This window comes from Populus trichocarpa, chromosome 1, assembly GCF_000002775.5.
Source record: "Populus trichocarpa isolate Nisqually-1 chromosome 1, P.trichocarpa_v4.1, whole genome shotgun sequence".
NCBI classification, from domain to species: domain Eukaryota; kingdom Viridiplantae; phylum Streptophyta; class Magnoliopsida; order Malpighiales; family Salicaceae; genus Populus; species Populus trichocarpa.
Genome location: NC_037285.2, coordinates 42,081,082 through 42,098,459, shown reverse-complemented (window position 1 = coordinate 42,098,459; position 17,378 = coordinate 42,081,082). Strand labels below are relative to the sequence as shown.

Here is a 17,378-nt window from a genome sequence, read left to right as displayed (position 1 = left end):
TGGTCGCCCTTGAAAATAGACCATTGTGTGAGTGTGTGGGCAGGTCGCCCGTGAAAATAGACCACTTTGAGTATGTGTGGGCAGGTCGCCCGTGAAAATAGACCCGTGTGAGTGTGTGGGCAGGTCGCCCCTAAAAATAGACCATAATGAGTATGTGTGGGCAGGTCGCCCGTGAAAATAGACCACTTTTTCTTTAAAAGGGGCAGTTGCCCAAGATAATGAGATCATTTTCTTTTTCTTTTCTTTACAAAGCTTACTATGCAAAACATTGAGGAATTTTGCTTCGTAAGCATTGTAAAGAGGGGGCATCTGTTGCTACTCAATTTTTGACCCACCTATTTGATAAAAGTTTTGAAAAAATCCAAAAATAGCGAAAAACAACGAAAATCCAAAAAAATATGTTTTTATATATTTGCATCGTTTTTAGCATTTTCAACGTCGTCTAAAAAAAAATTTAAATTTTCAGAAGTTTTCGAATGCGTTCGAATTTTCACGCGTTGTTTTTAAAATCCTTGATTTTTCTCTTTGAGTCAACGTTGATATTGCTCGTTTTTAAAAATACAAGAAAAAACAAGAAAAATCAAAATTTACAAAAAAAAAAATTGAAGGACCAATTTTGAGTCCGGACAACATTTTACCTATAAATATAGGTCCAAAACTCAAAACCAAAGGGGGGCCATTTTGAGATTTGGGGGAGAGGCAACACAAAAAAACACAAACCCTAAAAGCTTAGCTTTTTCTCTCCCTCACCAGAAGGCAGTCGCCGCCTGGCCAGCCCCCCCCCCCTTTTTTGATTTTTTCTCTTCTCCCTCAGCCGACCTTCCTCTTCTGACCAGACGGACCCCAGTCTTCTCCCCTCAGCCGAAGCCTCCCTTTCCCTGTTGAAGACAGCCGCCGTCCCCCCTCACCCACGGACAAGCTCACTCCCCCCTCACCTAAGCAGCCGCTCACTCCCCCCTCACCCACGGACAAGCTCTCTTCCTCAAGCCGAACACAACGTCAGCCCCCGCTGTCTTCTTCCTGGTCTTCGCCGTCAGCAGCAGCATCGCCCACAGACTCGGAGCGGTCCGTCTTCTCCCTCCAGCAGCGTTCGCAGATTTGCCCTCCAGCGACAGCCCCCATACGGCGGCGCCCACAGAAACCAGCCGCTGCTCACCTTCCTCCAGCCGCTCACAGAGACACCCTGACCTCAGAGCCGTCCGCCACCTGCAGAAGGGAAGAACAGAAAACCAAAAGGAGAAGACAAGAGAGCGTAGATCTAAAAAAAAAAAGGGAAAAAGAATCGGAAGCTTTGCATGTGTGTTTTTACCTTTGCAGGTAACTGTGGTTCTCACAGCCAGCAGAGAAGGGAAGGGAAGAAGAAAGCAGGGCAGATCTGCCCATTTCCGGTCATTGTCAGCAGCGGCGCGTGAATCCACGCGCCGCCAATGGCGGAGGCGCGTGGGGAGATGCGCCGCTACTGTTCAGGCAGACCCAGAATGCATCCCAGAGTTGTTTTTCCTGATTTTTTGGATTATTTTGTAATTTTCAAATTGTGTAATGTAATATTTGTGTAATTTTGAGTTTTTTTTTTTATAATTTGTACTTGGTGTAAATGTGGATGTAAAAAAAAAAAGAAAAGAAAAGAAAAGAAAAGAGAAGAAAAAACAAATAATAATAGAAAAAGAGTTGTGTGTGTGTTTGTATTTTTTTTAGGTATGTTATTGAATAAAAAAAATGAATTTAATATTTTAATTTATATGCACAAATATCTAAAGGACAGATAAAAATCATGTTGTATTTTCCATAAAAATGTAGAACATGTATCTACATATATTTTGGGAACTAATAACTGATTTATCAAAGTCTTAGAATTGGGCTAAAATTTTATTTTTTAAATCACATCAAGTCCACGAAGCTTGAAAGTGAATGTGTGGTGTGTATTTTGTTTATGAATGTTTTTTTTAGGATAAAATTGCGAGAATAAAGAAGAATTTAATATTCTGATTTGCTCACGGATAAAGAATTATGAACTTACATGTAAGTGTAAGTTGTATTTTCTAAAATTCGATGAATGAACCGAATTTTAAAACTTCTTTAACACATCAAGTCCACGAAGCAGCTTACCTCAGGTAGGGTGCGTTAGGGGTGCTAATACCTTCCCTAACCATAACCAGTCCCTTACCCGTGAATCTCTGACGAGACCAGTACACCCGGGTTTCCTAGTAGCCCTCAATTAAATACTAGGTGGCGACTCCCAACGATGTAATCAAAGCAAACGAGAAGACGAAAAAGTCGCCAAGCCCGATGCAGCGCGGATTTTCGGACGTGCGACAAGGTACATGATATTTTTGTAAAAATACTTTTCAATTAAAAATATATTAAAATGATATTTTTTTGACAATTTTATTATGATAATTACAAAACACCTCTATACTTTAGTCTGTTTTTCATTTTCATTCTAAGATTTGAAAAAAATATGGTTTTCCTTCATGGTTAATGGGACAAGTCAAATTAGTTGAAATATATTTTTGTCTTTGTATTTAATAAATATAAATTTGCACACTTTCCTCACAAACCTTGTTTCTCTCTTTCAAACATGATTTCTCTCTCCAATCTCTTTCTCTCTAAAAACATGACACACTCACACAGAAACCTTAAATCTGAAACAAGGTCTTTATTTTTTTATACTTAATCTTTTCACACGAGTATTAGGTGCCGAAAACCTCTTGTTAGTGTTATTTTATTCAACCTTTTTTTTCCTGGGAACAATGGATAACAGTGGAACCCAACTATTTGCAAATATTATTGGTTGGGATTTAATGAGAGTTCTTGAAGAAGAATGCATAAACAATTTAATATTATTGTATTTTTTATTATATTTGCATTAAAATCATTAGGGTGTTATATTTTGAGAATTGAAATTTTCTTTTGAAATGATGATAGAATGTTGTTTAAAAAATAAAACTTTTAGTGAAGATTTAAAAAAAAAAACAATTGAGTATATTAACGAGATAAAAAGATTTTAATTAGTGATGTATATTTTTTATCTTTATTTAATCATTTTGATTTTTTTGGGTACATCAATTTTTATAATAATGTTTTTGGTTTTTATTAAATAAATGACATAGAAAAATATTATGTTTTTTAAAATTAATAACAAAATGAAAACATTTACTGGAAAATCATTTTGTTTCAATAAAAATTAAATTATCACTTTAAAAAAAAAAATATAAGTTCTACAGAAATCATATTTAGCAATGCTTGAACATAACATGACATCTAGGATAGTCTCCTTTATTTAGCACCAAACTAGGTAATTGATATGGAGCTTGAACTGAAAATACAAAAACCAATCTCACACAGAAAACCTTCTCTTCTTTCTTTTCATTGAATTTGCTTGAATGGCATAACTTCTACGCCATTACAGAAAAAAGAAGCAAAAGATTCCATTTCAGGCCTCTTCAAAGCCACGCCAATTTCAGTCCTTCGGTCATTTCCATTTCCAATATCCAACACTGAAAACGCTCCAGTTCTATCTATGGATGTGAGCTCCACCTTCTCGACATTTCCCCATCCAAAATCCGTGTTGTAAAATTTTAATCCGGTCGCTCCAGCAACACTAATTAGTCGCACTTCTGGTCCCAAACTTAACAACATCTCTAACCTCTCACTTGAACCTTCAAGGAGTCCCTTGTCCAATCCGTTTATGGAAGCGCTAAGCTTCTCGGCTATAATAGCTAATCCATTTTCCTGCATAAAATCTCCGGCTTTAGAAACTATGTGACGAGCCACAACAGTGTCACCAAAATGATTTGGTGGAAGAGGAGGGTCTAAACGACTTCTACAATCCACTGACCACGCAAAATAAACCTCTCTGTCGGCATCTCCTCCTCTTGCTTTGACAAGACAGATCAATACATAAGAGCATGCCAGAACATAAGTGGAGAGATGAAGTCGTTTTGTAGGGTCTGTTGCTTCCGGGTGATAACGCAACACACTTTCTCTAAGCTTCTTAATGGCTTCACTAGATAAATGAAAGTTTGCTCGAAGCAAGTTAGGTTGCACTTCAAGTTTCGTCAACGGCTTCACACTTTTTGGGTTCGAGTCTGAACCTGATTCTAACCGTTTCCCTATGGTCGCCCACAAGTTAATGTACTTCTCCTCCAACCCTTTTGAGTCTTGGATACTTTTCCATTCAAAACTGGGGGTGATTTCTTCTGGCAATAAACGTGGGGCTTCACCTTTTTCGACAATATATTTGCATGTATAAGCCCAGGCTCTGAGGAACATAGATGCGCTTTTCCCGTCAAATATTGCATGGTGCGTTTCCATACCAATGCAAAAGCCTTTGTTAGGAAATAATGTTACTTGTAAAGCCAATAATGGCGACCTAGTGTCAGTTGCGACCAATTGGGGAGCATGAGGATGCGATTCAACAGCTTCATGGATTCCATTGCCTATAAGGCGATCGAAATCACCATTACACTCGGCAAGGGTAACTGAAACGGAATCGTTTTTAGGATGGTAAACAAAGATGGGTCTGGAGGATTCAGGGGGCCATGTTAGGCTGCCGACGATAGGGAGGAAGTGGAGGAGTGCATGGGAAAGTGATTGTTTGAGACTGGGGAAAATTACAGAGTGAAAGAAGGTAGGGTTTGAATCAGTAAGTTTGAAGAAGCAGAGGCAGTCAGATGGAGGAAATCTGAGACCTGACAGTTCAAAAAAAGTAGGAGAGAGTATTGTTTCGGTGGCTGACTTGGTAGAGTCATAAGCGGCAGCCACTTCGCAGATATCAAGTATCTTTACAGAGTTCGGTGATGCCATAGAGATAGCTAGAGAGAGAGAGAGAGAGATTGAGGGTGGGATATGTTTTTTTCGTTTCAGCTCTTGCTCCTTTAATAGAACTCGGCAACCAATAGTTTTCAGATTGATCGAAATGAGCCATTTCTGTGCCAGGAAAAAAACAGAAGGAAAATAGCTGAGCCTGCTCCTTATCATGATGTTCTTCTTCTCGTTTTGACTGATTAATTGGTACTTCTATCTGGTGATCCATGTAACTATTTTTTTTTGGTTAAAAATAAATTCTTGAAATGATATTTGATATTTGGTAATCTCATGAAAATTGAAAAATATTTTTCATTGTTTAGTTATGTCATAAAAAATAATCTGGAAAATAATTTATTAATATTTTTTTTTTCAAGTTTATTAAAATAACAAGAAACAAATCTTACAAATTAAAAAGTTGAATGAGAATGAAATTAAAAAAAATAATATAATTTTATAAATTATCTCAAATAAAATAAATAACAATCAAAATAATGGAGATAAAATCTAACAGATAAAAAATTAAAAGATGATGAAATTAAAATAATAATAATTCTAATTTCATAAATTATTTCAAATAAAATAAGTAACAATTAAAAGAATTAGGATCAAAATTGATAGAAAAAAAATTTCAATTAAAAAATAATAAAAAAAGTAAATAACAATCATAAAAATAAGGACCAAAGTTAATATAAAAATCAAATTTTAATGGATAAAATTAAAAAAAAAAGATTCAAAACAAAATATATAGCAATAAAAAGTTTGAGGATCAAATTTTATATAATTAGCAAATAATATGATATTTCTAAATTTTTCACAACATTTTGAAAGTGTTTTCCGCCCAAAATAAAATGAAAACACTTTCCTGGAACCCAAGCTAAATTTTTCTTTAACTGGAAAGTGTTTTTCGTTGACCAGTTTTCTTAATGATAAACAAACACATGAAAGTTTGAAAAGTAGTTTCCAGAAAACTACTTTCCGTGAAACAAATGGAACCTTAAAGTTGGGTTGTCGTGTTGATTGACAGATACAACAATGAGAGACAAAAAAAAAAAAGTAAATGTATACCAAAACTATTTATTTTTTATACTCCATCAAAATATCCACTATGTTACCTTTCGATACTTTTTCATGATAAAAATACTTTAAAAAAAATTATAAAATTATTATAATTATAATATTTTTATTGCATTAAAGTATTGTTTATAAATATTCATAGTTAATGCTTTACTTAGATTAAATATTAATTAAAGTTACTGAGATGAATACAAATTATATTTTTTCCATTATGAGATAAAGGAGGAGACTTGACCTTTAGTTAGTCAATCATTTTCTAATTATATGTGTAGAGCAATATATAATAACAAAGATAGAGATTACAATACTAGAGTAGTGCCTATAATATTTCCTATATATACATTCTATAATATGATAGAAGTTGTATTTCAAAATTCTTTTTACTCAGAAATGTATTAAAATAATATTTTTTATCATTATTTTTTTAAAATTTATTTTTAATATCAATACATCAAAACAATCCCAAAACACTTAAAAAATTAGTTTTAAGTAAATTAGTTTTTTTTTTTAAATTTTAGCTTTTAACCAAATGGCCCTTGATATCTATCTACAACTTCCCGCTATATATATTGTTTAGATCCTCCAAAAATAGAAAAAACTAAACTGGGAAAAAAATATTGCTAAGGTATTTTATATTGTTTCCTTATTGATTTGTTGATTTCTAATTAATTAATTTTTTTTTAATGTGCATGATACCTTTCCTACATTTTTCCAATTTTGTTTAATTTCTTAACTATATTTCATATTTGTTTTTGCATAGTCTTCCACTATTTTTTAGTCCTTAATCATTTTAGACCCCTTTTCATACTTGACTCCAATTTGGCTCCCTAAATTATTTTTATTTTCTTTTTATTATTTGTATTTACCTATCTTATTACGCAAACAAAGTAACAACAATCCAAAAAATAATGTATATTAATTAAACTTCACTGAAACATACATTTTTCAGGAAAAACATTATCTTTAAAAATACATGAAAAACCTAGAAGTAAAAAACAATTATGACTTCTTTCTTTTGTTTTCCATAATTTTATCGTGTAATAATTTTTTTGTTATCTGTAAAGCCTACCTCGAATAAATGAATCATTTAATTATTATTTAAGAATATTGGCAAATAGATAATATAAATTATTAATACACGGCTTTTTACTTTAAAAAAACACAAAAAATAAATAATAATTTTTTTATTATATGATTTTTCTGTTGATGTAAGCCTATTTACGAATGTATTAACAATTATCATTTATTTGGATCCAATACACGTATTCCAAAATTAAAGATTAGATGATGTAGTTAGGCATGGATCCTAAATTACTGCATTAGGTTTTGATAATTTTTTATTTTATTTTTAATAATATACAGATATAAATTTAGATAAAAATCTTAGAATGTACATGCAATTAAATATTTTATTATTAAAAACAAACACGAAAAAAATTATTTTATTTAAAGTATTTTAGCATAATCTTAATCTTTTCTTTAACATAATTAATTTTTTTTACCTAAAATATCTAAAGAACAATTAAAATTTCTAATTATCATAAACGGATTTATTTTTCTTTTACTCGTAGCTTCATCCTGAAGTCTCCAGTGACACTTTCCATGTCTATGTAATTATTAAGAATAGTAGAAAGTACACATTGATTAACACATTAGTTTGGCAACGATTGTATTAGACTTTTATTACACATTGATTGACACATTAGTTTGTCGTCTACAAATCATGCTTTCACCGACAACCGTGTCACTCCTTCCATAAAAGATTCTCCATCCCACTCCGCATAGAGGAACGACAAGGCCATGGTTAGTGGTGTGATTTTGTCATGTGAATTATTCACTAGATATATATAAACATGCCTAAAATTGTCTTGAGCATCCAATTATGATAGGAAGATATTTGAGAATTCGTTTGGTTTTATATTTCAAAAATATTTTTTTAAAAAAATTACATTATTTTTATTTTTTTTCTTTATTTCAAATTAATTATTTTGGTGTTTTCCAATTATTTTGATGTATTTATGTAAAAAATAAGAAATATTATTTTAACGTATTTCCGAGAAAAAAAAACTTTGAAAAACAACCGTTATTACACTCCTAAACACCCCTTTCATGTTGATTAGTAACTTCACAGAGAGGGGGGTGAACATCTTCGGGTCAAGCTCTTATGTTCAGTATCGGACGTCTTCTAGACATGTACTAATTAGGTGGCCCCCACTGCACTGCGGGTCAACCTTTTATTTTCATAAATAATATCAAAAAAATCTAAGACCCAAGAGCGTTGGGTCTGACTACAACACTAGACTCAACAGTAAATATTTATAATATTAATAATAATATTTATCTTGTCTGTCCAAGTTCTTATATTTTTTAATCTTTTTAAAAAACAATTTATGGTTTTTCTTCAATAGTAATAATAGTTTTTTATTTTTATTTTTTTTACTAATAATAATAATAATAATAATAGATTAGTAGTGATGGTGGTTGTGGTGGTAGTAATAATAAAAATTGATTAGTGGTAGTAGTAATAGTAGTAGTAGTAATAGTACTAGTGGGAGTAGTAGTAATAATAAGAATAATAATTGATTTTAATCTTAAAATCAAATCAATGTTTTTTGAGCGAATCAAGTCCAAGATAGTGTAGATCCACCACATATGTTGAAATCACTACACTTGAACTTGGCAGTGGTCAAGTCTAAGGTAGCATAGATCCAGTGCGAATGCCGAATTCACTACACTTAGACTCCAAGTTCACGGTACATGGACTTGGCTATTGGCCAAGTCCAAAGAACTCCTAGACTTAGTAGGCAACCAAGTCCAGGGTATCGTGGGTCTAGCACGCATGCTGGACCCACTACACATAGACTTGACAAACAGCGAAGTCCAAGGTAGCGTAATAATATTTATACCTTGGACTTGGTCAACTGCAAAGTCTTAGTACCTTGGACTTGGATGATTGCCAAGTCCAAGAGAACATGAGTTTAAATTTAAGTTTTTTAATAATAAAAATATTTTTTTAAAAATAATTAATAATTTTATATCTGAATCGTAAAAAGTCCCTCAACACATGCATATCCCCCCACCCGCCAAAGACATGGTAGTATTTTCATTGTTTTTTTTATAAAAAAAACAGATAAAAGAAACCCCTAACCAAACGGTTAAGAACGAATGTGAAGAAACAACATATTCTAAGATTGCAGCATGACAAATAGGTTCAGATCTATTGAAAGGTATATGTGACTAAGGGCTTTACATAAAAGGAGGGAATCCATTATGAGGTTCGTAGACCAGTTCTTACATTCGTCTCCATTAGGCTCATTCTAGCCATTCTCGCACATCTAGCTACATCTAAAGCTCAACCAAATGTTAAAACTATTTATAATAGGAAAAACTAAGCTGGAAAAAAATATTGCTAGGGAATTTTATATTGTTTCCTTATTGATTTGTTGATTTCTAATTAATTATTTTTTTTTTAATGTGCATGCATGATACCTTTCCTACAATTTTCCAATTTTATTTAAATTCTTATCTATTTTTCATATTTGTTTTTGCATAGTATTCCACTATTTTTTAGTCCTTAATCATTTTAGACCCCTTTTCATACTTGACTCCAATTTGGCTCCCTAAATTATTTCTCTTCTCTTTCTATTATTTGTATTTACCTATCTTATTACGCAAACAAAGTAACAACAATCCAAAAAATAATGTATATTAATTAAACTTCACTGAAACATACATTTTTAGGAAAAACATTATCTTTAAAAATACATGAAAATTGTAAAAAGGATATATGAAAGTTAATACATTTGAAAACATGCCACCGTACGTGTGTGTATGGATCATGAATTATTATTTTTTTGAAAGATTTACCATGGCAGAGGAAAAGATGTTATTGCATCATGATCTATGCAAACTGGATTCTTAGCAGGGTCGCCAAGTTTTTTGTTGCAATGAGGACAACTTGGGTACCACCATCCATTAAAGATATCAAAATCAGTAATGGATGCACGACATGTGAATCTCATATTCTGTTATAGTGTAGGTAAAATGTATTTAGTGCATGTTTCATATAAAAAGTAGATTGAATAAATTTCTATACATGATAAATGACGCATGAAGTTTAGTTTAAAAAAAATTAAAGAAGAAAGAATATCAAGAAAGATATTCAACTTGTGCTCATATGGTTCCATACAAAGGATTTCTCTAATTGTCTTTCTATTCTCATGAATCTGGTCTTCTAATTTCAAAACAGCATTGCAGGATGAAGGAAGTCGGTACACCTCAATGTTAGAGAATAATATAAATCATATCCTGGGACCTTACCTAACAACTTAAGCTATTAGGTTGAGATGATTTTTTGATATGGTATCAGAGCCTTGATGACCAAGTGGTCTCGAGTTCGAATCTCACCATCCCCATTTATTTGATAAAAATTAAGCACAAGGTAGTGGGTCTGTGCAAGTTTCAAGCCCAAAGGGCTTTCACTTGAGGAGGTGTGTTAGAGAATAATATAAATCATATATTGGAACTTCACCTAACAGCTTAAGCTATTGGGTTGAGATGGTTCTTTGACACTCAATAAGTAGCTGGTTGAAGCTGTCAAGATAAAATTGACATGCAAGTAAATGAGCCAAAAAAAAAAACAATTATTAGAAGTTAAATTTAAATGAAGTATGAGGAAGAAACCTACTAATGATGGTAAGGCAACACTTCTAATGTAACATATAGAAGCAGCTATCCCATTTAAATTAGGCTGGCTGACAGATGAAAGATTTGGAATTGGAATGAGATGTGCAAGTAAGAAAATATATTCTAAAAATAATGACAAACAAAAAAGTAGTAGGAGTTTTAAGGTAATATAATGTATTGAAACCTCGGTACTCTATTACACGCTGCAAAAGCCATTATAATTGGCGAATTAAGTGTTTGAAGAGCAGAATCATCAAAATCCTTCACGCTATCACCCTATATAGTTATGTGCATCTCAATAAGATTGGGAAAATATGTTAAAAAAGAACATCGAGAAAAAAACGTATTAAGTGTTTTATTGAACCTTATATTTTCAAGTATAAATAAATTCCCTCTTGTTCTCTAATGTTTGGCCATGAACCAATACTTGCTCCAACAACTGAACAGCTTTGAGCCTTCCAAGAACATCTAAATAAAAAAAGTAAATGCAGATGTTAGTTTTAAATGGATATACATGGATAACGAACAATAAAGTAAAGTTGTGTAAAGGTTACATGTAATATGAAAGTAACATTGTTATACTTGTGAGAACTCTTGAACCCTTTTCTAGAGAGAGAACATGTGCAAATTCAATGAACCTGAAATAATATCTTGACACGACAGGAGTGAAAGGATCAATAGCTTTGGTTTTGACGCTAGACTTAAGTTCGACAACCCCGTCGTTATCAATGATTATATTTGTTGATATGTTTTCATAGGTGTAAAGACCCTTAACTTCATATATAGTAGAGACCTTAAACTATTGCGTCAGTGAAATGAGCAACATTTCTTGCTTTTGATGATCCTTGAATAGCTCCACCGTTTAAAAAATAGTGGCAATTTAATGCAAAAAGAGATAAAAGTGCAATGAAAATTGAATTTGAAATAGATGACTGCATTTGCGTTGTGAAAAAAAGGAAGCATGAGTCAATATAAAACAAACAATAAAGTAACATAACATTTAGGTGGTATTTGACAGTTTAGTAACGGTTGTTTTTTAAATAATTTTTCGTGTCGAAATACATGCCGAATGATGTTTTTTTATTTTTTAAAAATTATTTTTGACATCAGCACATCAAAACGATTCAAAACATATAAACTATATTAAATTTTAGAAAAAACAAAAAAATTAAATTTTTTAAAAATATAGTTTGCATCGTGTTCCTAAACAGTTTCTTAGTTTAAATGTTAATTTCACTTGAAAAAAAAAATATTAATGGGAAGATAAAAAATTAAATTTTTTAAAAATATAGTTTGCATCGTGTTTCTTGATTGTCGATGAAAAGGCAATTAAAACTGCTGACTTGTTTTTGAAATTTTGCAATCAATACACGGCAAACTCGTACTCTCATCAATGGATAAAAGGTGTACTTCTTGATATCCTTAATCGGTACAGCCATGACCCTATATTAAAAAATGTTAGGTAAAGACTATGTATATGATAAGGAAAAGCAATAAACCGAGAATGAAAAATTGATAATGGTATACTAAATAGCATAATCATGTATGGAATGTGCTAAGCAAAATTTAAAATACAAATAATAAATAAATAAAATAAATTAAGATTAAAGGATAGACCTGAAAAAGAGTGATTAAACTGAGTTCATTAGGAAATATATTTTGATTTGCATTTCCAATGTTATTATATCACTCTCTTGTGACAACGTTAATAACATCATTGTAAACAATGTTCCTTGCATAGTCAATAGGCTTTTCTTTGTCATGATTATCTTGAGTCCTTTTTTCAAAGTAACTCTTAAAAGGGCTACATAAAATTGGCCATGGGTGAAAACTTGATCTTTAAAAAAAACTCTAATAATTTTTAATGATTGCCCTTGGCTTTTATTTATCGTCATTGCATAGCATAAGTGAATAGGAAACTATCTCCTCTTGATTGTGTATGCACATTTCCCATCATTTACTTGGAATACAATTCTTGGAATGAACATATTGTTGCCAATTTTGGAACCTGTTATTATTTGCGCTCTAATGACTTTCTCGGCCAGTTGTGTAACTAAAAGCCTCGTTCCATTGCACAAACCTGCTGATGGATTTAAATTTTATAATAACATGATTGTCGTTCTTATTTTCAAGGAAAGTTTATGTGAAGGAACAATATTAAATTCAAGCTGATTGATAAATTCAACTGGGTATAATAAATCAACATTCTCAGCATTGCTTGATGATGTGTAGACACTGTCATTGCTTAGATAAACATGCTTACTTTCTGGTGACATGTCAAGAATAAAATCATTAATCACAGAAATTATAGCATTTTTTGGTGTGACTATTGCTCTCTTTTGAAAATGGATAGGATTTAGGTGATGGTTTGCTGATGTGAGGGTAAAATGCAGAAACCATGGATGCAATGGGGTTGGAACTTGTATCCAGAAGCAGTTCTGCTGATATCTTGATCAAGGATGCATCATAGTCATCTTCAAATGGGATGTCAGATATTTCTTCATTACCAATCATAAGAATCCATTTGGCAAACAACTGTAGCTCTTTTTTCTCGGTATCACTTAGCCCATCCGATGGGAGTCACGTGTTTTCATTGAGTGTGAAAAGTTTAAATTTATGCCATAGTGGTGAGCTGCTGAAATAAGCATGGATGATTTCTTCTCTTGTCCCTCTTGGAATAACTGGCAAGATTTGCCTAAAATCCCCACCTAATAAAATTGATTTGCCACCAAATGGTTGATTTTGATTGTGTGGACCGTTGCATGCAAGTTCATCATGCAATGAACGATCTAATACCTCAAAGCAACATCGGTTATTTATTGGAGCTTCATCCCAAATAATAAGAGATGTCATTTCAAGAAGACGTGAAAGGTCCATATTCTTTTTTATCTCGTATGATGAGGTTTCAAAAACAGTGAGCGGAATCTTGAAGAGTGAGGGCGTTGTTCGACCACCTAGCAATAATAATGATGCTATTCCAGGTAAAGCAACTGCAAAGACAATTAAACCTGCAGACCGTATTTTGTTTATTATAGTATGCTATAAAAAAGTTTTTCCTGTTATTTCATGTCCATGAACAAATATTAGAGCTTGTTTTCTTTCTATGATAGTTGTAACAACATGTTCATAGACATTTCTTTGGCACTGGTTAAGCAATGGGAAAGTTGTTGAATGTTGTGATCTAAGATCGATAACATCATAATTAAGTTCCTTCCTTAATAATCTGTTTCTTATTTCTATAAGCAATCTTTCATCAGGCATTGGAAGCTTATGCTTCTCAAGAGATGTTGATGTTGCATTAAAAAGCAATTCAAGCTTATAAAGCACATAGTTTCTAAGTTCATCATCAGACATTAGAAGATTTGGCATGTTTAAAGATGATCTTGAACAACATACAATATCATCATGCATGGATCTACAGAACTGAAGAAAAAAACCATTTGGGTCACCAACTTCGTAGAAAAGAACCAAACTAACAAAAACTTGTCTAATTTGTGGAGATGTTGCTGTTGCAATAGCTTCGCATAAAGCATTTGCCCATTCTTTATCGTCTCCTAAAAGACCCAAAGACTTGCAAGCAAGCTGGAATGTAGGATGCATAATTCCAAAAACATTTTTAAGGTCATCAAAACTTAATGCCCCCTTGACATGGTTCAAAAGCAATCTAAGAAAATATAACTCACTTGCTGCAGGATGAACATATGTTGGACAACCATGATTAAACCCTTTTGCTCTTGCGGTCCACTACTTCTACTTGGAATCCCAAACAAATTTGTTTGGAAAATCTGTGTAATAAACCTGCGGATGTTCAACTGGAGGATTTCTTGAATGAATAGCAAATTCTAAGAGCCGGCAGACAGCTTCGTATGGGTAGATAAAATGACAATTAAGATAGGCCTTAATCTCATCGTTTTTCTCTTTTTCAACATCCATTCTACACCTATCTGGTATTTTATTGACATACTTGAAAAGATATTTGAAAAGCATTAACTGACAACACACCTATGTTGATAATCGGTATATAAAGAACTGAATGTTGATGATAACCAGAAAAACAAAGAATAAAGAACTTGCAACAAAGAACAAAGAGCAGAATGTTTTTCATGTAGGTTACTGCCATCCCTTAGCTTTTATTTATAGATGAAATCAATCACAACACAATTAAGAAACATAACTAACATAAACTCCTTCATTTATAGAGCTATGTAACTTATCCTAAATAGGTTTCATATCTAAAGAAGTAAAAACTGACTAAACAACATTAAGATAATGATGTTACTAATAGATAAACATTAATGAAAGATAACATATGGCTGAGACATTAATTTCAGCTTTGGTGCCTAACTTCAACACTCCTCCTTGGTTCCAAAGCTACACATTCCTATCATCTCCCTTAGATCTTCAAATCTATCTTTAGCTAAAGGCTTGGTGAACAGGTCTGCTAATTGCTCTTTTGAAGTGCAGTATATCATCTCTAGTTCCCCTTCTTGCTGGAATTGCCTGATAGCATGGAACTTGATCTTCATATGCTTGGTCCTATCATGAAAAACAGAATTATTTGAAATAGCTATTGTTGATGTATTGTCATAGAACAATTCTGTGGGACTTCATTGATCAAAGTCTGGATCATTCAACATTTTCCTTAGCCATATCAATTGCTTTGCTGCCATATATGCTGCTATGTATTCTGCCTCTGCAGTGGAATGTGCAACCACTGATTGCTTCTTTGAGTTCCAACAGAAAATGCTTCCTCCAATAGCAAAGCAATAACCTGAGGTGCTCATCATTTCTTCATCACTTCCAGCCCAATCACTATCAGAAAAACCAACAAGTTTAACAGAACTTGATTTCACAAAATGCATGCCAAACTCTAAGGTCCCTTTCAGATATCTCAGAACTCTCTTGGCTGCAACAAAATGGATTTGACTTGGACTTTGCATGAACCTAGAGAGGTAATTGACAGTAAAAACAATGTCTGGACGTGTAGCAGTTAAATACAACAAGCTACCAACTAAACTTCTGTAGGCTTTTCCATCAGTTTTAGGAGCTCCATCCTCCTTCATTAGCTTTTGTCTTAGTACCGTAGGTGTACTGACTGGTTTACAATTTTCCATTACAAATTTGTTTTGTAGCTTCATTGTAAACCTCTTTTGACATAGGAAACAACCTTGCTCCGACTGAGTTACTTCCATGCCTAAGAAGTATGACAGCAAGCCAAGTTCATTCATCTCAAACTTATCCTTCATGTTGGTTTTAAACTCCTCTACCAGCTGCTCCTTGTCTCCTGCAATCAATAAATCATCTACATACACTGATACGATCAGAGTATGTTTGTCAACATTTTCCACATACAAAGTTACTTCATTCATGCTTCTTTCAAAGCTTAAACTCAAAAGATAACCATCTAATCTGCTGTACCAGGCTCTAGGAGCCTATTTAAGTCCATACAAAGCCTTCTTTAGCAAATATACTTTTTTTGATGTGATCTCCTTTTCAAAGCCATCAGGTTGTTCAACATATATTTCTTCATTTAGAACACCATTCAGAAATGCAGACTTAACATCTAACTGGAAAATATGCCAACCATTTTGTGCTGCTAGAGCAAGCAAGAGCTTTATTGTATCAAGCCTAGATACTGGAGCAAATGTCTCAGTGAAGTCAATACTTGGCTCTTGTGAATAACCCTTCACTACAAGTCTTGCTTTGTGCTTGTTGATACTCCCATCTGCATTCAGTTTGGTTTTGAAAATCCATTTCACACCAATTACCTTCTTGTGAACGAGCCTGTCAACCAACATCCATGTTTCATTCTTTTCTATCATCGTGAGCTCCTCCTTCATTGCAGCTATCCATACTTGTGAGTTGATAGCTTCTTCAAAATCTATTGGTTCTGCTTCAGCAACATTGCACCTGCTGTAAATGTCAGCTAAGGACCTTGTCCCCCTTACTGGTTTGTCATTGACAATATCATCATCCTCTGTAGCATCCAGTTCAATTTGATACTCCTGTTTTGTCCCTTTAATTGATGTAGCTTCCCAGTTCCATGTACCATTCTCTGAAACTTTTACATCTCTAGCAATCACAACTTTATTAGATTTCAGATCATAGATTTTATAAGCCTTAGATTTTGTGCTATAGCCTATAAGAATTCCCATATCAGCCTTTTGATCAAGTTTTCTTCTCTTAACTTTAGGTTGCAAGACATAGCAAGGGCTGCCAAAAACTTTTAAATGATCAACATTGGGTTTAAAGCCATACCAGATTTCATAAGGAGTTTTATCTCCTAACACTCTTGTGGTCATATGATTTAGAAGGTAAGATGCTGTGTTTACTGCCTCTGCCCAGAATTTTAATGGTATTTTGTTCTCATATAGCAAACATCTTGCCATTTCCATCAATGTTCGGTTTCTCCTCTCACTGACTCCATTCTGTTGTGGAGTGTAGGGAACTGTTAGTTGGTGTTTGATCCCTTCTTTTGCCAAGTATGCCTCAAATTGTCGAGAGGTATACTCTCCTTCATTGTCAGATCTCAATATCTTCAATCTGTTTCCTGTTTCTAGTTCAACTACTGCTTTGAACTTAACAAACTTAGCAAACACATCAGTTTTTGATTTCAGAAAGTAAACCCAGCAGTACCTACTATAATCATCAACAAATAGAAGAAAATACTTTGAACCATTCAATTATTCATTATGCATCGGCCCACACACATCTGTGTGTACAAGCTGGAGTTTTGACAGTGCTCTATATGCATTGTCAGGAAAAACAACTCTGGTTTGTTTTCCTAACTGACAGGCTTCACAAATACT

The 17,378-nt window shown here is 33.1% G+C and overlaps 2 protein-coding genes across 2 annotated transcripts; both read right to left on the bottom strand.

The window, feature by feature from the left end:
• Window positions 1–3,262: 3,262 nt before the first annotated feature.
• LOC18095536 (phenolic glucoside malonyltransferase 1) lies at window positions 3,263–4,865 on the bottom strand. The gene has a single exon (XM_006370143.3). It carries the CDS (start codon window positions 4,804–4,806, stop codon window positions 3,367–3,369), a length of 1,440 nt encoding a protein of 479 aa, XP_006370205.1. The 5' UTR covers window positions 4,807–4,865; the 3' UTR covers window positions 3,263–3,366.
• Window positions 4,866–14,915: 10,050 nt separating this feature from the next.
• On the bottom strand, window positions 14,916–15,938 carry LOC127904377 (uncharacterized mitochondrial protein AtMg00810-like). The gene is made up of 2 exons (XM_052447657.1): window positions 15,205–15,938; window positions 14,916–15,105 (listed from the first exon to the last, which is right to left on the bottom strand). The coding sequence occupies exons 1-2, from the start codon at window positions 15,936–15,938 to the stop codon at window positions 14,916–14,918; spliced, it is 924 nt and encodes a 307-aa protein (XP_052303617.1).
• Window positions 15,939–17,378: the final 1,440 nt, after the last annotated feature.